We start from the raw sequence: 24,222 nt of genomic DNA, 5'->3' as shown, positions 1-24,222 counted from the left end.
CCCTGGAAAGTGGGAGGGGCCCAGGGGCCATGCGCACTGCAGGAGAGAGGCCTGGCTTCGCCTTTTGCGATCTGGGGAGGTGTGACGGCCCCGAGTGAGCAGCTCTCCGCATTCTAGAGCCCTCCAGGCCCCTCCAGAGGCCTGACTGCGAGTTTAGCACCCAGAGGCCGAAAATTTGGAAGCAACTTAAACTTCTTCTGAAAGGAAAATGTTGTCATAACCCATAAAACTGTCATGAAAACATTCAATGACAAGGTACTTTTCATACACTGAGAAAAGGCCCATGTTAAGAGGAGCAAGCTTGTACTGCAAGAAACCAACACAACATTGTAAAGCAACTATGAGCTAAGTTGCTTCAGTCGTGTCTGACTCTTTTCGACCCCATGGACTGTAGACCACCGGGCTTCTCTGTCCTTGGGAATCTCCAGGCAAGAATACTGGAGTGGGTTTCCATGCCCTGCTCCAGGGGATCTTCCTGACCCAGAGATCGAACCTGGGTCTCTTCCATCTCCTGCATTGGCAGGCAGGTTCTTTGCCACTAGTGCCACCTGAAGTGAAAGTGAAGTGAAAGTGAAAGTCGCTCACTTGTGTCCCACTCTTTGCAACCCCATGGACTATACAGTCCATGGAATTCTCCAGGCCAGAATACTGGAATGGGTAGCCTTTCCCTTCTCCAGGGCATCTTCCCAACCGTGGGATCGAACCCAGTTCTCCCACATTGCAGGTGGATTCTTTACCAGCTGAGCCATAGGGGAAGCCAAAAAATACTGGAGTGGGTAGCCTATCCCTTCTCCAGGGGATCTTCCTGACCCAGGAATCCAATCCAATGCAGGTCTCCTATATTGCAGGCAGATTCTTTACCAACTGAGCTATCAGGGAAACCAGCACCACCTGGGAAGCCCAAAGCAACTATACTCCAATAAAAATTTAATAATAATAATAATAAAAGAGGAGCAAGATTTTCAAGTGAAAAGTTGGATCCTGTGACCCTGTCAGGTGGAACCGGGCACAGAAAGCCCCACACAGCAGTGTCAGAGTGGGATTGAGGGCTTCCCTGCTTCTTTGTGGGGTTTGCGTTTCTGAAATATTTTAGAATAAATACGCTTTTTCTCGCACAGTCAGAAAAAAATTTTATTTTCCTGCTGAAACATTTAAAATTATCTTGTAGAACATTTTCCCTTTAAACTGCAGGGAAGGCATAGGTAGCAGGTGCTTGGGAATCATAGTGTTGGGGGAGATGCCCTGGGTAGACGAGGGCTGTGGACAAGTGGGCAGACAAAGGGAGGTCTGTGTTCACACAGCTGTGTGAACTCACCTCAGGCTTTAGGCCTCCAAACACAGCCAGGGATTCACATCCCCCTGGACTTGCTCCCATAAATTGGGAATCTGGATTTAACCCATGCTGAAGGTGGGGGCAGGAGCAGAGGCCTGTATTTCCAGTTTTACTAGAAGTTAGCCCAATGTGGGAATGCAGGTTTGTGTTCACTGACACTGCCTTTGCAAGTGGAAGACTCACCAAAATGGAACTGCAAACGCAGGGATTTCCTACAAAAAAATTCCTACAATGCCCTGTCTCTCTTAAGTGGTGTCACTCTCTGAGGGTAGGAAGATTCCAGTTCTGATGACACTCAAGACTGGCCTCCTCCTTGTGTGTGGGGGTGTGGATTGGGGCTTTCTAGGACCCGGATGACTCCAGCCTTTTGGCGATGGACTGGCTGACCTTGAGCAGGGCCTCTTGGAACTGGGGGTACTCTTCCTTCACGTGGTGGAGGATGGTGCCAATGCTGACCAGCCTGTCATGCAGACGCTTGAACTCCATCATCAGTGACTGCTTATTGCGGAGCGTGAAGACGTACCGCCCGTCCTTCACGGCCTGCAGGTACTTGAGGCGCGTCTGCAGGGCCACGAGCTCAGAAAGATTCTTGGGAGGGACAAGTGACCCCATGTCAGGCTATGCGTGTTCAAAAGAGGACACCCGCTGGCCTGGCACGAACTCCGACTTGAGGATGCGCGAGTGGAGAGCTTGGCAGATCCAGGGGAAGGGGCTGATGGACCCGCCCTCACCCACAGTCCAACCTGCCAGGTGCCCACCACACCCGTCTCAGTTGATTGGGCCCAAACACTGAAGCCCTGAGTGACCCCTGTCTTCTGCTCACACCATATTCAATCCAGCAGAAAATCCCAGTGGGGCAGCTTTGAAATGACACGTGGAGTCTAATGACTTCTCGCTAGCCTGAGGCTACGCCTGGTCTGTGCATCCTTCTTAGGAACTGTGATGGCCTAAGACAGGCCCTGTGTCCACTCTTGGCCCTCACATCCCACACTCATCATGAGAACCAAATGATTGCAGTGATCCCAAGTCACTCTTCCCCACCCCATCCCTGAGGGAGCAGCCCATGGTCATGGTACTGCCCCCTCCAAGCCTTGGAAGCCCGGGGCCTTGGGCAGCCTCCACTCCTGCTGTACCTGGGGGTGCTCACTCCCTTGCCTCCCCTTCAAATTTTGACTCAAATGTCACTTCTCCTGTGTGGCCATCTCAGACCACCCTCCTTCCTAGCGCCGCCCCCATCCACCCGACACCCCTTCGCTGCTTCCTCTTTCTCCAGAGTATCTGTCACCATCAGATATGAAGTATCAGTTTGCTTATTAGTTTGATTATCTGTCCTCCCGCCCTCAGAAGGTGACCTCAGGGAGGGCAGGGGTTGTCATCTTTTCTGATCACTGTACCCCTGGCACCCAGGAGAGTGCCGGCCTGTGGAGCCTTCATGAGCAATGTGAGGTGGATGACAGCAGTAGGTAGTGCTATGATCAGCCTGGGCTTAGCTGGGCCAGAGCAGGCCTTGCTGCTGGGTTCCTGTGGCCCTGGGGCTTGCCTACCTGTCGCTTGAGGGTCGCCAGCCGGTCCAGCTCAACTTCGAGCTCGTCGGCCTCAACCTGCGTCCTCGACAACTGCTCCTGTTTCTCCAGGAGGGAGTCACTCATGGATTTTTGAGATTCTTCCAGTTCCAGGATGGTTTGGGTGCACTCCTCGGTGGCCTGGGGTGGGAGCAGGGTGAAACAGGAACATCCTGGGACCCTGCCCCCAGTTATTCAGGGGACAGAGAAGAGTCAGGCAGGGAGGAACCCCCAGGACCCTCTAGGCACATAATCTGGGAGGAATTCCAAAGCTGGGGTGTAGGAGAGTGCTGCAGGTAGGGAGGCCAGCGAGGGAGCCATGGCCAGACCCTCTGTGGCAGTAGGGAGAAGAGGAATCTGTCGCCAACCTGGGCAGAGGAGGCCCCTGGGGAGCCAGGAGGGGTGGAGAGGGATGGACAAAAGAAAGTCCAGGACAGAAGAAAGTCCAGGAGTGGCCAAGATGGCAGAGAAATGCATAAACCAAGACCAGAAAAGGCCCTCTGCACCTCCAGGAACGTCCGAATAAGCAGTTGGATCAACTCTATCATTTTCAGCTACCCTTTCCTCATGCAGGACTCCCCCGACCAGGGCTATCCCAACATTCTCCATCTGGTCCTCTGGGTGACACCATGAGGTAAGGGCCCATTTCACAGGTCAGTAAGCCAAGGTACAGACAGGTTGGACAACATGCCTGAGCCACAAGTAGAAGAGCAGGGCTGGGACCCATGGTGGGGCTCCAAGGCCAGGTTCTGTCTCGGGTAACCCTCGCCTCTCTGGGAGGGGTCACTGCTCCTGTCTCCACTGACAGATGGGGAACTGTGGGGGTGGGAGGTTTCTCACCCACTGAGACCACACAGCCGGCCAGTGGGGGCCAAGAGAAGTCTGAGCTCAGAGCCCTGCCTGGCGATGGCGAAACGAGGAGGTGCGGGGCCATAGCTGGTCCCCTCCCAGGGCAGGCACACACCGCATGGCTGGTCAATGTGGCCAGGTGGACGGGGACATGGGCTCGAGCGGGTGCCCTCCATGTTCCCATCAGCCCATCCCCAGCACCCACTGGGTGTCAGTGACACAGGGGCTCACACTCGTCACCAACACTCCGTGCTTCTCTGACGCCATTTCTGTTAGAAGAGGGGGCAGAAACGGGGCCGCTTCCAGCCCTGAGCTGCACCTGCCTCATGGCTCTTCTGTTAAACCCAAGACAAACTCCCAAGCAAAGGCCCGATCAGAGCAGGGCATTAGGGACACCCGGGAAGCACCTGTGGATCTGGCCGCCACTCTGTCTTGACCCAGAACCAGCACGTGGGGTGTGGGGCTCAGACTTTTGTCCCTCAGCGCAGAAGAAAGTGGCTTGTCTGACTCAGGAGCCGAGCTCCTGCCATCCCTCAGCCCCCACTGTCACTTCTCTTTCTCATAAAACAGCCCCGACAGCAGCTGGAGCTGCAGCTCCAGGAGTGAGGGGCAAGAGAGGCGGTAGGGCGGATGAGGTGGGGAGGGACCCCCCGAGAAGCAGGCTGGAAGGACCGAGTGAAATCGCAGCCCACTTTGGAGAAAGTGCCTCAGAAACTCAGCGCTGGCTGGCCAGGCACGGACGCCTGCCAGTGGGGCGGATGACCCACGCCGACCACCCGTGGACAGGTGGCCCGAGGTGGGGCCCCGTCCCTGTAGCCTGGCCCCCACACCTTGTGAACATCCCTGATCTTCCGGCGGAGCTCGGCCTGCTTGTGGTGGAAGTCTGTCCGCGTGAACAGCTTCTTGTCCATCTTGCTCTGCCCCTCAGCCCGGGTGGAGATGGTATCTCTGCGGGTGACGGCCAGCTCCATGTCCCGGATCATCTTCTCCTGCTGCTTCAGGAGCTGCCCGTGCTTGACCTGGGTGCACAGGGCAGGTGACTGGGCAGGAGAGGGGCCCGTGCCACCTCCCACCACACCCAGCTGAACCAGGGGGGAACGCATGAGGGTGATGCCCCAGGAAAAAAGGAACTTGGGGGCTTTGTCAACTGGTCAGAATGATTTCAGTCCATGTCAGGATAATCAGGTCAGCAGGGCAACACTGAGAAACTGACAGAGACAGGGGTAGATGGGGGCACGTGAGGACATGCAGCCGGGGGTTGGGTCCTGGAGTAGAAAAAGGACATTAGCCAAAAAAACAGTGATCTCTGATTAGAGTTCATAGTTTGGTTAACTGTATCACACCAAGGTTAATTGCCTTGTTAGGAAAAAGGCATTGTGGTTTTGTGAGATGGTGGCCTGAAGGGTCTCTGGGGCCTGGGGCTGGGGGCTGGGGTGTGGTGGGAGTGGGACTGTGAGGGGTGTGTGAGAGCTTTCTGCAGAGGAGGACATGGTCCATATCTCAATGGGGTGGTGGCCACATTATGTACACTGGACAGTTAAAGTAAGTTCACATTACTGCATGTAAGTTTGTTTACTGTTTAGTCGCTAAGTCGTGGCCAGCTCTTTTGCGACCCCGTGAACTGTAGCTCACCAGGCTCCTCTGTCCATAGGATTCTTGGCACAAGAATACTGGAGTGGGTTGCCATTCCCTTCTCCAAGGGATCTTCCTGACCCTGTGATCGAACCCATGTCTCCTGCATTGCAGGTAGATTCTTTACTGCTGAACCACCAGGGATGCCCTGTAAATAAGTTATTCCTCAATAAAGTTGATTTAAAATAAGACGGGGACTCCCCTGGCAGTCTAGTGGCTAAGACTCTGCGCTCCCAATGCAGAGGGCCTGGGTTCAGTCCCTGGTTGGGGAACTAGATCCCACATGTTTCAACTAAAGATCCCATGTGTTGCAACTAAGACCCAGTAAAGCCAAATAAATAAATATCAAGACAGTGTGGATTTGGGCTCTTGGATCAGTGGACACAGAAGACAGCCCAGAAAGAGACCCCCCAAAAATATGGATGCTGATTTCCATGAGGATATCACTGTAACATTGTTTGTCATAACAAACATCACCACAATGGAGACAATCAACATCTTCACATCAACCTGGGAAGGTTTCATTAAACTATGTTGTATCCATAGTATATTCTGCAACTATTATAGAAAGTTAATGTCTGTATCATTAAAAAAAATAAGTTGCTGAGTTATATGTTTATTTTGGTAAAGGAAAACAAAACCGAAACACAGCTAGGAGGGAGGGGGCTGGCAGCCCCATCTGTGTGTGTGTGTGTGTGTGTGCACCTGTGTATGAGTGTGCGTCTCTGTGTATGTGTGCCTGTGTGTGTGTGTGTAAGCTTTGTGGTACAGTGTTTGACCTGCTGCAGCCACATACATGGCTTCTGTGGTTTGAAAAGTCAATTAAATGGAGTGTTTATTAAACTTATCAGTAGTGGATGCATTTGATCAGAATTCCTCTGGACTCAGCCAGTGGGGTTATTATTGACCATGTAATCGTAAGAGTGATGTCATATTTCTTTTTATGACCTGCTGTGATTTGCCTTAAGTTCCTGAACCTTTGGCTCAGTGACAGCCTGTGATTTAATTACCAGCCTTTTTTTTTTTTTTAAGGTAATGAAATCCAGCTAAAGATGACAGTAGAGAGAAAATATGACTCGACGGGGAAATGTGGGTGTGTTCCTTGCACTCTGTTACTGAGTGAGTCTTTTTGGTCCAATGGTGGGATACATCTCACAAATGGGTCATGAGATTGGGTGGGGATTGGTCAGAGTCAGCATTTAAAAACACTGGAGTACGTTGATTGCTTGGAGTGAGGGTAACATAGTGGTTTGTGACTCCCGTGCAGATTGCTGTGTGTCCTGTGGCCATTCTGGTGCAGTAAGAACACGAACTGGACAGGCGCTGGTGGAGAAAGTCAGCAGGGGGAACAGCGAGTTTCCTTGGAGTGCAGGCTGCTGTGCCAGAGTGGTTTCTTCCCAGGACCCCAAGCTCCAGGCCCCCCACACCTCCCTCCTTCCACCCACCTTCATCCTGTGTATCTCTGCCTTCATGGCCCGGATCTCCATCTGGCCTGTCTCAGAATCCACAGAGGCCCGCATCTCTTTTGCCAGTTGGATTTTTTTCTCCCAAAGCATGATCTGGTGTCTTTAAGGGAAGGGGAGGCAGTGTAAGAGCTGAAGAACAAAGGGGTTTTCTTTCTGACGCTCCGATGAGCATGGTGCACTGTGCTTGGGGTGTGCTGTGCTTGGAATGGGCTCAGAGCACAAAGAGCAGGGTCTGTGATGGGCTCTGGGAGACCCTTGCCTTCCTGTCCATGACAGGGTGCCCTTGCTGAGCAGGTGGCATGCACCCAGGCAAGGGTTTAAATAGAAACAAATGTCTCCCATTTTGAGACCAGAAGGTAAACTCAACTCCAGGGCCCGCCACCCTCACCTAGAGAGAGGGGGACAAGGGAGAAAGCAGATATGTAGCTTTAGGAGAAGCTGAGTAAGTCAAATATAAGTGATAGAAGTTGACATAAGGAGAAGTCAAAAGCCTAAATAGACCAAGAGCCTGAAAACTATTAAAATGTTAGCAAAGACATATGCCCCCCTCACCCCTGTTGTCTGAATGTTTGTGTCCCCACCCCGCAAATCTACATGTTGGAATCCTCATGCCGGGTCTTTGGTGGTGGTGGTGGGGGGGTGATGAGGTCATGAGGGTGAAGCCCCCATGAATGGGATTAGTGCGCTCATAAAAGAGACCCCAGAGAGCTCCCCTTCTCCTGCCACCCTGTGAGGACACCGTGAGGAGTCTGCAACCCAGAAGAGAGCCCTCACCCAACCTCACAAGTACCCTGATCTCAGACTTCCAGCCTCAAGAACTATGAGCAACAAATTCCTGTTGTTTATAAAGCCCACCCTGTGGTGGTGAGTTATAGCAGCCTGGAGGAACTAAGATCCCCTGAAAAAGTTCCAGGTAGTGTTATGTGTCAAAACACGGGGAACGGATGGTCCCTTTGCTGCTCGGCCCCTTGGAGATCCCATGACACCAGTGAGGGTGTGTGCGCACCGTGCAGGCTCAGGAGTCCTTCCAACTGGAAATGCAGACCCGTGCACCCCAAGGGGGAAGACATCCACAGAAAAATACACTACAAGGCTGCTTCAAAGGCAGACAGAGAAAATTGCACTACGGTTTAAAAAAAAAAAGAATGAAAGAAAGAGAAAATGGTAAAGGAAGAGGGCTGGATTAAGTGTGATTCTCCTTTCTACTCTGCACTCATTGCAATGGTTTACAATGCTTACCGTTGGGTCTGGATTACTCTTATAATCAGGCGCCTGAAAGATCATACAGTTTTTAAAACGTCTGTCCTGAAGGAAGCCACTCCGCTTCCAATGATCACCATCATGGCTTTGCAGAAGGGCTGCCCGGAGGCACAGGACTCCGCTGTTCCCAGGGATCCGGCTCAGGTTCCAGGGCCGCGCCTCCCCCGCCCCCTCCCCCGCCACCAACCGGTTTACGTGAACCGTGGGCAGCGACTCTCCGGACCCGCGCCTGGGCACTCACTCCGCCTCCACCAGGCTGTTGAGCACGGCTGCCTTCTCCTCGCTCAGCTGGTTCAGCTTCTCCTGCATCTGGATGGTCTCCCGCTCTGAGGCCTGAGGGGGGAGGAGAGAGGGGGCGGTGGGCGGGGCGGGGGCGGGGCCGAGGGCCGCGCGCACCTGCTTGCCCCGCCCATCCGCTCTGAGCCCGGAGCGCACCTTGAGCGAGAGCACGAACTCGCCCTCCGTGGCCCGGTTGTCCTGCTGTAGCTCCTCGGAGCTGCACCGGTTCTGGTTCATCAGCAAGTTGAGCTTCTTCAGATCGTTGTCCAGGTCCTTCATGTGGCGCTCAATCTGCTTCTGCTCCTTCTTCTCCTGGTTGATCTTGTCTGTGGGGAGGGTGGTCGGGGGTTGGGAGTGGCCCCTGGGGGTTGTGATAGGGGGTCTGTGCCTACGGCGCCCTCCCTCCCCGCTGACCTTCTGGCATCCCCACCCAGACGGCGGAGGCAGAAGGAGACAGGGTTGGCGCTCAGACACCGAGTCCCCAGCAAAGGCCAACAAGCTCCGGGGCAGGGGGTGGAAAGCAACGACCCCAACCTCGCACAAGCAGGTTTGGGAGCCCAGAGGGCCGGGCAAGAAGGCGGCAGGACCTCTGGGAAGAAACAGGCATGATGTGTCCAGGCAGAGTGGGCCCTGGACACCCGGCAGCATTGCCTGTGCGGCTGCAGGGCCTGGCTGACCCGGTGGGACCAGGTAGCACCAGAAAGCCTCAGCAGGTGCTGTGGAGGGGCTGGGCAGGGGAGCTCACTTTCTATCCGTATTTTCTTCTGCTCCAGGATGTGGATCTCCTTCTTGGACATGTCCAGGGAGACCAGGTGCTCCTCGCGCTCCTGTGTGACCTTCACCATCTCCTGCTGCAGCCGCAGCCAGGTCACCTGGGCCTGCGTCACGTTGGTGTTGTTTTCCTCAATCAGCTTGGTCAGCCTCTTGATCTCCAGCTCCAGGGGCCCCAACTCTTCGCCCTGAAAGCGATGTTCACCAGAAAGCAGACTGAGTCCCTAAAGTCAGGGCGGGCTGCAGAGGGCAGGGACACCTGAGATCATGCATCTGTATGCTGAGTGGGGGGATCTTTACTCAGAGGGCCTAAGGACCCTGTCATTGTGTCCCCTCTTCTGTGGTCCCAGGTCATATGGCCTGACCTGCTGTGGGAGATTCTGTTCTGGTGATCTGCCTGTCTGCCACCTCCTTCCCTTCCTCCACTGGCCTGGCCTCACCATGCCCCAGACTTGTGGGGCTTCTGTTACCCAAAAGGACTTGGCAAATTGTCTTTTCACAACAGACTGTCATAGGTTAGGGTCTTTACTCCCTTGGAATCCATTTGGGTTGCAGCTCTGAGACCATGCTCTGGTTGGGGTCTACCTAAGTGTGCCCACCAACTGCCCATGCTGCTCTGGGGTTTGAGGCTGTTGTGGGGTTCTCAGGTCAGGGATACTGGATAACCTGTAGAACTTCAAGCCTCAAACCCAACAGACCACTTCACTAAGAGCAGCAGTGAGTGAGATCCTGCCCGTTGCCTGTCTTCACATAGTCCAAAGGACACACAAAATATCAAAAGAAGACAATTTCGTGCCAGGTGGGAGTTATATGGAATCCAGACTTCAGGGGCCATAAGTAAGGTTTCATTGCACGTGGACACACTCGTCTGTTTACCTATTGCCTCCTTGTGGCTCCTCCTTGTAACCGCTAGGGTGAGGGGTTGCAACAGAGACTGTATGGTCCATAACACCTGAAATATTGACTATGTGGCCCCACAGAGAAGGTCTGCAGACAGCCCCTGAGTCAGCATTCTACACAGACATGTGCATTTCACCCGTAAGATGGGTAGGGCGGGAACGCCTATGTCCTACATGAGTCCGTTCCTGAACAGATGCAGTTTCTGAAATGGCCAGGCACATATATCAACCCAAGTGACCTCTCCTGGTCCCCGGGTCCTACCCCAAGTTCAGAAACCATCTGCTCCAGCTGCTTGTTGAAAAAGTTGATGAGGCCTTGCTTTCTTTCAATGAGGATTGTGCGCCTGGAAATTTCACTTTCACTGTTGGTGATGAGGTCGTTGACTTTTTTCACTTCCTTATCCAGCTCGGCCAGCACCTTCTGATGCATGTCCAGCCTGCAGTTGGTGTTCGTGATGTCCAGGGTGGTCTGAGCAATGTCACCGTCAATTTTGGAAAGATGTGTCACCTGAATTAGCAGAAGGAAACAAGTCTGAACTTTTTTCCTCTTTCTGAGAGGCTCCACATGAGCTGGTTGGTTTCATGTTTTCCTTGGTCTGGGTATTCATCTGGAGAAACAGAGGAGGATGTTGGTTTTCTCCCCACCTTATGACCTGTCAAAGGACTTCCTTGTTTGAACCCTAATGATTCCTCACAAAAAAAGAAAGCTGACATTATTATCTCTTATCAAACAGTAACATATATTGAAATGGGGAAATGCGAAAATACAGATGATTGCCCGTAAATGTGCCACACAGTTAGCCAGCATCACTATTTAGAATCTATCCTGCCTTCTTGACTTTGTATATAAACCCTCTTCCTCCGTACCCAAACAAAAACAGGGTCACACTCTACATATAGCTTTGCAAGCCACGTTTCAATTCAACACGTCATATCATGTCATTTTTAATGGTTGTATAGTAGTCATATTTGTAACAGAGATTGGGAAGCAAGTCACAGCTGTCCCTGGGAATGTCATTTGTTCCACAACAAGCAGAGGGGCCCTGCTGTTGACAGCTCAGGTGCTTTTGGTGAAGAAACCCAACATGCCTGCCCTCTTTGAGCTTGTCATCTGTTATCAACATTCCTACTCGAAATAATGCTGTGACAAATGCCAACTTCTAACTGTGGAAAATTCTGAATGAGATGGGAACACCAGACCACCTGACCTGCCTCTTGAGAAACCTGTATGCAGGTCAGGAAGCAACAGTTAGAACTGGACATGGAACAACAGACTGGTTCCAAATAGGTAAAGGAGTACGTCAAGCCTGTATATTGTCACCCTGCTTATTTAACTTATATGCAGAGTACATCATGAGAAATGCTGGGCTGGAGGAAGCACAAGCTGGAATCAAGATTGCCGGGAGAAATATCAATAACCTCAGATATGCAGATGACATCACCCTTATGGCAGAAAGTGAAGAAGAACTAAAGAGCCTCCTGATGAAAGTGAAAGAGAGTGAAAAAGTTGGCTTAAAGCTCAACATTCAGAAAACTAAGATCATGGCATCCAGTTCCATCACCTCATGGGAAGTAGATGGGGAGACAGTGGAAACAGTGTCAGACTTTTATTTTTTTGGGCTCCAAAATCACTGCAGATGGTGATTGCAGCCATGAAATTAAAAGACGCTTACTCCTTGGAAGAAAAGTTATGACCAACCTAGATAGCATATTAAAAAGCAGAGACATTACTTTGCCAACAAAGGTCCATCTAGTCAAGGCTATGATTTTTCCAGTGGTCATGTATGGATGTGAGAGTTGGATTGTGAAGAAAGCTGAGTGCTGAAAAATTGATGCTTTTGAACTACGGTGTTGGAGAAGACTCTTGAGAGTCCCCTAGACTGCAAGGAGATCCAACCAGTCCATCCTAAAGGAGATCTGTCCTGGGTGTTCATTGGAAGGACTGATGCTGAAGCTGAAACTCCAGTACTTTGGCCACCTCATGCGAAGAGCTGACTCATTGGAAAAGACCCTGATGCTGGGAGGGATTGGCGGCAGGGGGAGAAGGGGACGACAGAGGATGAGATGGCTGGATGACATCACTGACTCGATGGGCATGAGTTTGAGTAAACTCCTGGAGTTGGTGATGGACAGGGAGGCCTGGTGTGCTGCGATTCATGGGGTCGCAAAGAGTTGATCACGACTGAGCGACTGAACTGAGCTGAACTGATGCAATAAATGCTGGCCCAGGACTCTTTATTGCCCTCATGTGGACACGAATAGTAGTACACCTACTGCCCACAAAGCGAGCCAACAAATGCTGGTTCAGGACTCTATACTGCCATCCTGTGGACATGGGTGGTAGTACACCTGCCACCCACCAACTGTTCCAACAAATGTTGGCCCAGGACTTTACTGCCCTCGTGTGGACACAGGTGGTAGGACATCTGCCACCCACCAAGTGTTCCAACAAATGCTGGCCCAGGACTCTTTACTGCCTTCCTATGGATATGGGTGGTAGTATACCTGCCACCCACCAACTGTTCCAACAAATGTTAGCCCAGGACTTTACTGCCCTCGTGTGGACACAGGTGGTAGGACATCTGCCACCCACCAAATGTTCCAACAAATGCTAGCCCAGGACTTTATTGCCCTCCTGTGAACATGGGTGGTAGCGCACCTGCTGCCCACAAATTTTTGCAATAAATGCTGGCCCAGGACTCTTTACTGCCCTCCTGTGGACATGGGTGGTAGTACACCTGTATCCCACCAAGTGCACCGACAAATGCTGGCCTGGGACTCTTTACTGCCCTCCTGTGGACACGGGTGGTAGTACACCTACTGCCCACCAAGTGCTCCAACAAATGCTGGCCCAGGACCCTTTACTGCCCTCCCGTGGACATGGGTGGTAGTATACCTCCTGCCCACGAATTTTTGCAACGCATGCTGGTCCAGTACTCCTTACTGCTGTCCTGTGGATATAGGTGGTAGTACACCTATCATCCACCAAGTGTTCCAACAAATGCTGGTCCAGGACTTTACTGCCCTCCTATGGACATGGGTGGTAGCACATGTGTTGCCCACACAGGTGACTGGGAAAGGGGGACACCTGGGAGTCTGGGGATCAGCCTCTGTGATGTTGCATCAGGGCTGGGCAGGTTTATTTCACACTCACCACACTGCATAACTTTTCCAGTGCACACTTGGGCCCAGTTGTTTTGCTCCCACCAGGTAGTCTTGCCCCCACTTCCTGGAATAAGAACTGGTAGGACTCCACTAGCATCAACCAGGACATCTTAAGGAGACCTGGGCATCCACAGTCTTGGATCCAGCCCCCTCTCCTCAGTTCCTTGGCACAATCAAGCCAGGAGTGAGCTGGTCTCCTCCCAGGTATCTGGGAGGCATGAAGTGCCTCCGGCTTCTAGCCAGGTAGACAGCACCCTGAGGCAGTCACACAGGAAGAGCCAAAGAAGAAACAACCTAAGTAGCAAATTGCTTTTTTCAGGACGTAGGGACCCCTGCTCAGAGAAAGGCAAGACCCCTGGGGGAGCAAAAGGGAGCTCATGCCAGGGATAAGGGTTGGGTCCTTAGTCCAGAAGGGCCAGTCACACTCACTCAGGACCTTCAGGCACATCCTGGGAAAGCAGAGGATCAGGCTACTCCATGATTCATTTTAAATGCTCCTACCAATTTGACCAGGGTCTCTGCTGCAGCGATTTATCCTCAGACATGTGGACAAAGATGTGTGAACAAGTATGTTCAGTGCTGAGTTATTTCTAAAGTTTAAAACCTAGAAACAACTTTAAGTGTCCAAAGAGAGAATTATTAAAGAAAACATGTTTATTTGTAGGATAAAATGTGATGCATAAACCAACATGCACTTTTTCTAATAATATTTATGGAAAATGTTATGTTAAATATGACCAATAATGTAAAATAAAACACTACACACATAGTGAAAAATAATGGACTCCTACACTTGTTGTTTGTGCACTTTTTGCTCTGTGTTGTATTTCTGTAAAATTAATGAAAATGGATTAGAGTGGTTTAAAGACTGATATATAGTAAGAGTCCTATGTCCTCTCAGGTTGTGTGTGCATATGTATCTTCACATGTCTGTTCATGTATGTGAACATGTTAAACAAATGTGTACATGTGCGTGTGAATCTGTGTGCTTGTGTTTGCTCATGTGTGCATGTGGGGATGTGTATGTGAATGTGTGTTTCTGTGTGTCTTTGTGTGTATGAGTATGACCATGTGTGTTTAGAAAAATTTCCAGAAGGAAATACACCACAGTTTCAGAAGAGATTATCTCTGGATGGTGGGATTGCATCTGTCTTATTTTCTTCTTATGCCTTTTTGTATTTCCAGGTTTTCTGCAATAAAAAATGCATTACTTTTACACCTAGAAAAAAATGAAAGGTGAATGAACATGCTCAGTGCCCTTCTGCCACATGTGATCTGTTCCCCACTAGAGCTGCTCCAATGCTTGAGCACCATGAAAGCATCCACCCCTTGGGGCCCAGGTGTGTGCAGCTGGCGTACCAGGTTAGTCTTTTCCTTCTGGAGCTTCAGGATGAGCTGGTGGAAGTATTTGGTCATCTTGTTGGAGGTCATGTGCTCCTTCAGCTTCTCCATGATGGAGGCATCCATCTTCCTCCTCAGCTCCAACTCATGCTGGATGGCCTGGTGGAGAGTCTGCAATTCTCCCACGGTTGCTGCGTATTCCTAGAAAGGAAGAGTCAGAGGGTGGATACTGGGAAGCAGAGTGGGGAGGCTTGCCCTGCTGGTGGGGACATGACCGTACCACATGGGCCTTGCCCAGTGCATCCTCTGTGTCCAGCAGGGTGAGCCTGTAGGTGTTAAACTCATTCTGCAGGGCCTCCTCCTTAGTCAGGCACTGTGAGGTCAGTTTCTGCATTAGGTTGGCTTCTGTCTCTGCCCGGTTCAGGATGCTGGCCAGCTTCTCATTCTTTTCTTCCTCCTTCACGATAGATTTCTTATAGGCTTCAAGCTCAACATCCATGGACTTGACTTGATGCTGGCATTCACTGCCAAAATTGAAAGAGCAAAGCCAGGATATCAGAATACCAATGTGTAAGGTGGTACCCAATGGGAGGAAGCTCAGAGAGTGAAGAGAAAGAAATTAGGAAACCAACTCTATTAGTATTAGTCAAATATTTTAAAAAATTTTGCATGACTTTCAAATATTATTTATTTTATTAGCCACACTACACAACACGTAGGATCTTAATTCTGCAACAAGAGATCAAACCCATGCCTCCTGCAGTAGAAGCATGGAATCCTAACCACTGAACCACCAGGGAAGTCCCAACAGTGGTTGAATCTTGAATACTATTTTATAATGTGTTGGAACTATTACCCTTCTCAACCCAAATCTAAAACTCTTTTAATATTGTGATGATAGGAGGAGGAAGGACAGGAAACTGTTGGCTTGTACTTAGTGGTGAGGAGTGGTCACTGCCAGCCCATCTCCTTTAGTCGTGACCATAATCTTGGAAAGAAAATGCTTTTATTCAGTTTAGCACTCTTGAACATGAAGCTCAGGGCATTTGAATAAGTGGAGTGGCTGGGAGGAACACAGGTGGCTGTCTCTTCAAATTCCCTCAGCATACTGGCCATGGACATGCCCATAAGTAATGTCAAGTTAAAAACTGCAGATCCTGGATAATGGAATTTGAATTTTTGTGTGTGAGACATTTTTTCCCTTAATTATTTTCAATGACCAGATAGAACTTTAAATACCTCATTGGCATACAGTTAGACTGTATCCAGTTTTGTGGGATATTTTTTTTTCTCATTTCATCAGTGTAGCAGTAAACATCATTAGTCAGTCAGCTCAGTTGCTCAGTTGTGTCTGACTCTTTGTGATCCCATGGACTGCAGCATACCAGGCCTCCCTGTCCATCACCAACCCCCGGAGCCTGCTCAAACTCATGTCCATCGCATTGGTGATGCCATCCAACCATCTCATTCTCTGTCGTCCCCTTCTCCTCCCACTTTCAATATTTCCCAGCATCAGGGTCTTTTCAAATGAGTCAGTTCTTTGCATCAGGTGGCCAAAGTATTGGAGTTTCAGCTTCAGCATCAGTCCTTCCAATGAATATTCAGGACTGATTTCCTTTAGGATGGATTGGTTGGTTCTCCTTGCAGTCCAAGGGACTCTCAAGAGTCTTCTCCAACACCACAGTTCAAAAGCATCAATTCTTCAGTGCTCAGCTTTCTTTATAGTCCAACTCTCACATCCATACCTGACTACTGGAAAAACCGTAGCCTTGACTAGACGGGCCTTTGTTGGCAAAGTAATGTCTCTGCTTTTTAATATGCTGTCTAGGTTGGTCATAACTTTTCTTCCAAGGAGTAAGCATCTTTTAATTTCATGGCTGCAGTCACCATGTGAAGTGATTTTGGAGCCCCCCCAAAATAAAGTCTGTCATCATTACACATAAAAACCTGCACTCTGAAAACTAAAAGATGCTGATGAAAGAAACTGAAGATGACACAAATAGATGAAAAGATATACTGTGTTCTTGGGTTGGAAGAATCAATATTGTTAAGATGACCATACTATCCAAGGCAATCTACAGATTCAATGTAATTCCTAACAAATCACCAGTGGCATTTTTCACAGAACTGGAACAATAATTTTTAAAATTTGTATGAAAACACAAAATATTCTGAATAGCCAAAACAATCTTGAGAACGAAGAACAAGCTGGAGAAATCACACTCCCTGACTTCAGACTATACTATGAAGCTACAGTGATGAAAACAATATGGTACTGGTGCACATACACACACACACACACACACACACACACAACACAAGACACATAGATCAATGGAACAGAATAGAGTCCAGAAATAAACCCACACACACAGTCAATTAATCTAAACAAAGGAGACAAGAATATACAATGGAGAACAGACAGTTTCTTCAATAACAAGTGCTGGGAAAACCAGACAGCTATTTGTAAAAGAATGAAATTAGAACATTCTCTAACAACATATACAAAAATAAACTCATATGAATTAAAGACTTAAATATAAGGCCAGATACTGTAAAACTCCTGGAGGAAAATATAGGCTGAACACTCTTTAACATAAATTGCAGTAGTATTTTTTTTTTTTTTTGATCTGTCTCCTAGAGTAACAGAAACAAAAGCAAAAATAAGCAAATGGGGACTTCCCTGGTGGTCCAGTGGTTGAGGATCCACCTTGTAATGCAGGGGACACCAGTTGGATCTCTGGTCTGGAAAGATCCCACATGCCAGGGGACAACTGAATCTGTGCAGCACAACCACTGAGCCTGTGCTATGGAGCCCACTAGCTGCAGCTGGAAGCCTGCATGCCTAGAGCCTGGGCTCCACGATAAAAGAAGCCATTGCAGTGAGAAGCCCGCACACTGCAACTAGAGAGCAGTCCCGACTTGCCACAACCAGAAAGCACACGCACACCAATAAAGACCCAGCACAGTTAAAACATAAAACGGGACTGAATTAAAATAAAACTTAAAAATAAACAAATGGGACTGAAAAGCTTTTTCTCAGTGAAGGAAACCATAAACAAAACAAAAAGATGACATACAGGCTGGGAGGAAATATTTGCAAATGATGCGACCGACAAGGGATTAACTTCCAATACATACAAGCAGTTCAAACAGCTCAATATAAAAAAAACAAACAAACAACCCAATAAAAAAATAGGCAGAAAATCTAAACATACATTTCTCCAAAGAAGGTATACAGATAGACAACAGGTACATGAAAAGATGCCCAACATGGCTAATAATTAGAGAAATGCACATCAAAACTACAAAACCACACACCAGTCAGAATGGTCATAATCAAAAACTACAAATAATTGGGACTTCCCTGGTGGTCCAGTGGTTAACAATCCGCCTTGCAATGCAGGGGATGTGGGTTCGATCCCTGGTTGGGGAACTAAAATCCCACATGCCGCAGAGAAACTAAGCCTTCGTGCCAAAACCACTGGGCCCATGTGCTCCTGGAACCTGTACGCTACAACTAGGGAGCCCATGTGCCACAAGGAAAAACCCCCACACAATGCAACTAAGACCCAACTTACCCAAATAAAGGAATACTTCAAAAAAAGTACAAACAATAAATGCTGGAGAGGGTGTGGAGAAAAAGGAATCCTCCTACACTGTTGGTAGGAACGTAAATTGGTGCAGCCACTACAAAGAACATTATGGATGTTCCTTTAAAAACTAAAAGTAAAGCTACCATATGATCCAGCAATCCCACTCCTGGGCATATATCTGGAAAAGATGAAAACTCTAACTCAAAAACATACACCCCAGTGTTTATAGCAGCACTATTTACAACAGCCAATATATGAAAGCAATCTACATGTCCATTGACAAATGAAGGGATAAAGAAGATGTGGTATATATAAGTGATTACTCAGCCATAAAAAAGAATGAAATAATGCCATTTGCAATAACATGGATGGACCTAGAGATTACCATACTAAGTGAAGTAAGTCAGACAGAGAAAGACAAATATACGGTATCACTTAAATGTGTAAACTAAAAACATGATACATATGAACTTATTTACAAAACAGAAATAGACTCATAGACATAGAAAACAAACTCAAGGTTACCAAGGGGGAAAGGGATTGGAGGGATACATTGGGAATTTGAGATTAACAGATACACACTACTGTATATAAAATAGATAAACTAGCTCAGAGAACTGTATTCAATATCTTACAATAAATTATACACTTTTTGGATGTATATACTTTTCCATATATATATGTGGGCTTCCCAAGTGACTCAGTGGTAAAGAATCCACTTGCCAAGCAGGAGATGTGGATTCGATCCCTGGGCTGCGAAGATACCCTGGAGAAGGAAATGGCAACCCACTCTAGTAGTCTTGCCTGGGAAATCCCATGGACCGAGAAGCCTAGCAGACTATAGTCCATAGGGTCACACAAAAGAGTCAGATATGACTTAGTGACTAAACAACGACAACACACACACACACATATGATAGACCTGAGTCACTTTGCTGTATACCTGAAACACTGTAATCAACCATACTTCAATTTTTTAAAATGAGCAAAATATACCTCATCAAAGAAGATATGACAAATACATGAAAAAATGCTATCATTAGTCATTAGGGAAATCAAATTAAAATCTCAACAGAACACCACGACATGTCTACTGATGACTAAAATGAAAATGATGGCACTATTAAGTATTGGTGAGGATGGGAATGACTGGGAATCTCAATGCTGTGTAAGTGTTTCCCAGAGTGACCCGTTCCATTTTGCATTCCCACACCAAGATCTGCACACACTGTCACTGCAGCTCTGGTCATGCTACCCTCCAGACTGGAAACAACCACATGTTGATGTATCCACATGAGGGAATACTACACGGCAATGAGAAGGAACAGACTTGCTGATCCTGAAACGTCAGGAAGACTTTCAAAGCACTGTGCAAAGGGAAAAAAAAGCCAGACAAGTAAAGCTGTATATCATGTGATCCCACTTATATGAGATACTGGAAATGACAAAACTACAAAAACAGCAGATCAGCATTTGCTAGGGGCTGGAGGTGGGAAGGGAGAAGGCAATGGCACCCCACTCCAGTACTCTTGCCTGGAAAATCCCATGGACGGAGGAGCCTGGTAGGCTGCAGTCCATGGGGTCGCTAAGAGTTGGACACGACTGAGCGACTTCACTTTCATTATTTACTTTCATGCACTGGAGAAGGAAATGGCAACCCACTCCACTATTCTTGCCTGGAGAATCCCAGGGACGGGGGAGCCTGGTGGGCTGCCATTTATGGGGTCCCACAGAGTCGGACACGACTGAAGTGACTTAGCAGCAGCAGCAGGAGGTGGGAAGAGGTACTGAATTTGGGGTTGCAGTTAATATCTGATATCTTGAGAGTGTAATGGTTACTTGCCTCTGTCCATTTGCTGATCTGAACTGTGCTCTGACAAAATATAACTTCTTACGTAATAATAATGGTAATTGACATAATAAATAATTTACCTAACAATAATACTTTACATAATAAATTTTTACATAAATTATCTTCAATAAACCAAAGCTTTAAAAGTTACTTATTTTCTTACACTTCTTTAGGAAGTAGAAGCCTTATAAATATCTAGAATTTGACAATAATGATAAGACATCCAAATTTTTTTGTTTATTGTTTTTTTTGGCCACACAATCAGCACACAGAACCTCCCCGACCAGGGATCCAACGGTGCCCTTTGCAGTGGAAGCGTGGAGTCTTAACCACTGGACCACCAGGGAAGCCCAAGACGTCCAATTTTTATGACAGAAATTGGAACACTCAGTAAGACATGCACAAGCAAAGAGACACCAGAATGCTAGCTAATAAACTATCACTCTCACAAAAGGACAAAGACGGTGGTATTTTAAATCTTTATTTCTGTTTTTCTAATTTCCTGTGATGTGATCACTTATCCTGGATAAAAATTATTTTTTAAAGAAGACACACTTGGGAATTCCCTGGTGGTCCAGTGGTTAGGACTCGGGGCTTTCATGCCACGGCCCAGGTTCAATCCCTGTGGGGGAACTAAGATCCCAGAAGCCACACGGGATGGCCAAAAAGTAAAGTAAATAAAGAATTGAAAAGACACACTTTAAAATTGTCCTTCATAGAGAACAGACTAGTGGTTGTTGAGCAGGGGAGGTCAGAGGAGAGATGAAGTGGGAGGCTGAGGTTAGCAGATACAAGCTTTTATAGAGAGAATGGATAAACAACAAACCCTAATGTATAGCACAGGAAAACTATATTCAATATCCTATAATAAACCATAATGGAAAGTAATATTTAAAAAAGAATACATATGTGTATAACAGAATTACTTTGCTATACAGCAGAAATTACTACATTGTATGTAAATCAACTACTTCAATAAAAATAGATTAAAATGTCCTTGATTAACAGATACCAAAAGAAAAAAAACAAAACATAAAGAACCAGTGGAGTCTGGAGTATATCTGAAGCTTGACCCAATCCATCTGAGGATTAACAGGGAACCTGCTGCAGGACCTCAAGGTGATGAAGCTGACAGATTAACACCCGGCAGAGGTGCCGAGCCCTGCCCACCCCACGGGTTTCCTGTCGGAAAGTACGGCAGAAGCAGAAACCCGGGCACAAGGGGGCCTGTTTGCGTCCCTGACCCTGGGAGGGTGTAAATTCTAGGTGGGGATCCTCCCTAACCCCAGGTGAGCACCGTATAGCCTTTGTATTTTCTGGCTTGTTCTGAGATGTTTCACATGGAAATGACCAGTTTGCTTTTTTTTTTTTTTAACTTTTATTTTTTATTGGAGTACAGCCAATCGATTAACAATGTTGTGATAGAGTCAGGTGGGCAGCGAAGGGACTCAGCCATACACATACATGTATGTATCTTTTTCCCCCCCGAACTCCCCTCCCGTCCAGGCTGCCACATAACATTGAGCAGAGTTCCCCATGTAGGACCTTGTTGGCTATCCATTTTAAATGCAACAGTGTGTACATGTCGATTCCAAACTCCCTAACTAGGCTCCTGGGCTTTGAATGTGTAACTTTCAGTGTTTGCTGCAGCCTCATTGTGATTCTTGGCCTATGGTTGGGACCCCTCCTGATGGGACTTTGTCACTAATGGTAAAGAGTCAGTGGGAATCTTGTCTTTCAAGTCTTATTGTAGCGGAGACCCATGTGATCTCAGGTCACCCTCTGGGTCCCAATCGACACGACATGCCCACGAGCCCCAGGGAGTGAGGGCCACTTGGCCTCCCCAAGTGGGAAGTGGGGATGCGACATGGTTTGTCATCAGGGCAATCCCCAAGGGCCTTGCCCATGCCCTGTGTCTGGGAACATGTTGTTAACCAGCTGCTCTCTGGGCCTGTGGCGGCTCCGGATGTCCAGAGCTGCAGGCCTCCCTGGGCTTAGGGCACGTTGGCGGTGGTGGGGCACTGCCTCCCAGACCCCGGGCCTGACGGAGGTCAGCCAGCGCTGAGGGGGCAGCACCTGCCTCCAAGTCCCACACCACCGTCCCCCTCCCTCTCTTCTCCCACAGCTCAGGCACTTCCTCAGTGCCCAGACAGCTCCCAGGAGGGCTGGGGGTTAGGGGGGGCGGGTGTCTAGCTTCATGTCCAATGTCTGGACCATCAGCCAGGAAATCACCATTTTCGTTCATTTTCTAAAATGGTCTACACGCTACGAGCCGGTATTTGGTACTTTGTTCAGCCGCTGAACTGGCCTGGAAGTCCCAAGCAATGCAGTGTTCTGTTTTTGCCACACCTTGCCTTTGGTTAAACTGCCTCAGATTCCCTCCTTCACACCTATCTGGATGCAGCGCTGCAATCATGGTTCACAATTCTCACAGCATCCTGTGCGGTCAACACGTTTGAAAGGAGGCCTCCATGGCTGATGTATCTGGAGTCGCAGGAAGGCCAGCTGAGGCAGAACCAGTGCCTTATGATTTGTTGTTAGGGGAGGTGTGCATTGGTAAAATGAGCATTCGATGGGTGCCTGTTATAAATGCATGATGTCATTTTTCTCATCAATGACATCGGCACAGTCGAACATGTGCTCAGTTGTCAGGGACGGGACTTTGGAACACTGCTGGGGGAGGTGTTATCATCTCAGCCCTCCTGGGAAATCCCTGTCCAGCCTGCCGTGTGCGTACTGGAATCCAGAACTTCCTGGCTTGATAGGGAACATAATACAGAATGATATAGACTATAATAGCCCTGGATGTGACTCTGTACAGAAACGCTGTGACGGGAGAGGCACGTGGATAACCTCGAGTCCATCAGAAGGTATGTGGCAGGAAAAGAAGAAACAAACAACGGTATGTTTTGATTTGGGAAGATCTCCAGGACACCCAGTTGAATGAAAAAAGCAAGGCACAGAACATGGCACAAAAGGGAAAGTGAAGGACGTGAATTTGTGTACTTTCTTTTGCTGTCGTGGAGGACCTTGGGATGGAGACCCAGGAAACCAGGAAGAGTATGTGTGTGGGAAGGGGCACCAGGTCATGTAGGACACGGGCGTATTCACCTCACTGAATACGAGTCTACAGATAGTTTAGATCAAGTCACTGTGTTACCTATTCAAAATACTGAGTTTCAAAACAAGAAAAAAGAAAAGGAGTGACCGTTAAGCCACGTCTCGGAGGACAGTAGGAGCAGCCGGTGGGAGTGGGGGGACAAGGTCAGGAGGAGGGTTTTAGGGGGACATCCAGGTTAGTCCTGGACACAGAGTGCTGGCCCAAGCGGACGGTGTCCCCCTGAACCCTGGGGGTCCCTGTGTGGTGGAGCCCACAGGCCATGAGACTCTCAGCCTTGACCTTACTCAAGGTCAGTGTTAGGCGAGAGGGAAAAACTGCTCACTAGCTAAGGTCTCTGCACACCAAACATGGGGCAGCACTCAGTCAACAGACACAGCGGGAGCAGGTAGACCAGCAGCCCCGGGGGGCCGGGCAGGGGGCAGCCCAAGTCCACAGCCCTGAGACAGCCCGGTTCCTCACTTGCGTGTTCAAAGGGAAGGCAGATTTTCAGCCGGACTTCGCCTGGATAATTCTATGATTCTCCCTTTGGCTTTCTTTTTTTAAAAGTTTATTTATTTATTTCAGATTTTAAACATTTATTCATTTAGTTCTGGCTGTGCTGGAGCTTTGTTGCTGAGTGGGTTTTCTCTAGTTGCAGAGAGTGGGGCTACTCTTTGCTGCAGTGCACGGGCTTCTCATTGCGGTGGCCTCTCTTGCTGCGGAGCATGGGCTCTAGGTCACATCGGCGTCAGTAGGTGTGGCTCGTGGGCTCTAGAGCACCCGCTAAATAGTTGTGGCACATGGGCTTAGCTGCCCTGAGGCATGTGGGATCTTCCCAGAGCACAGATTGAACCCATGTCCCCCACACTGGCAGGTGGATTCTTAACCACTGGACCACCAGGGAAGTCCTCCCTTTGTCTTTCTATCATCAACTCAGGGAAGTGAAGGAAATGAGTATTTTTAAGCTGGCATTACCCACATAAACATGGCTTGTTTTAAAAACAGTCATAGATATATGCCTCTATTTTTGTTTTTCTTAATCACAAGACTGAGAAGGAATGTCTCTCCTAGCTGTTGGGCTACCAGAGGCCATGCCATGGGCTTGGCAAAGCAACCC

The 24,222-nt window shown here is 48.6% G+C and overlaps 1 protein-coding gene across 1 annotated transcript in view; it reads right to left on the bottom strand.

Annotated features, from left to right (window-relative positions):
• Nucleotides 1-1,116: 1,116 nt before the first annotated feature.
• The window catches only part of CCDC40 (coiled-coil domain containing 40), a 45,198-nt gene continuing 22,092 nt past the window's right edge, over nucleotides 1,117-24,222 (bottom strand). The window contains exons 12-21 of the mRNA XM_043462536.1: nucleotides 14,838-15,081; nucleotides 14,576-14,758; nucleotides 10,314-10,559; nucleotides 9,127-9,340; nucleotides 8,538-8,707; nucleotides 8,344-8,435; nucleotides 6,822-6,942; nucleotides 4,575-4,763; nucleotides 2,878-3,036; nucleotides 1,117-1,921 (exon numbers count right to left, since the gene is read on the bottom strand). Coding sequence (XP_043318471.1) covers nucleotides 1,676-1,921; nucleotides 2,878-3,036; nucleotides 4,575-4,763; nucleotides 6,822-6,942; nucleotides 8,344-8,435; nucleotides 8,538-8,707; nucleotides 9,127-9,340; nucleotides 10,314-10,559; nucleotides 14,576-14,758; nucleotides 14,838-15,081 — 1,864 coding nt within the window. The 3' untranslated portion in view covers nucleotides 1,117-1,675. The remainder of the gene's footprint in view (nucleotides 1,922-2,877; nucleotides 3,037-4,574; nucleotides 4,764-6,821; nucleotides 6,943-8,343; nucleotides 8,436-8,537; nucleotides 8,708-9,126; nucleotides 9,341-10,313; nucleotides 10,560-14,575; nucleotides 14,759-14,837; nucleotides 15,082-24,222) is intronic.

This window comes from Cervus canadensis, chromosome 1, assembly GCF_019320065.1.
Source record: "Cervus canadensis isolate Bull #8, Minnesota chromosome 1, ASM1932006v1, whole genome shotgun sequence".
NCBI lineage: Eukaryota > Metazoa > Chordata > Mammalia > Artiodactyla > Cervidae > Cervus > Cervus canadensis.
This window is presented reverse-complemented; position numbering and strand designations above follow the sequence as displayed.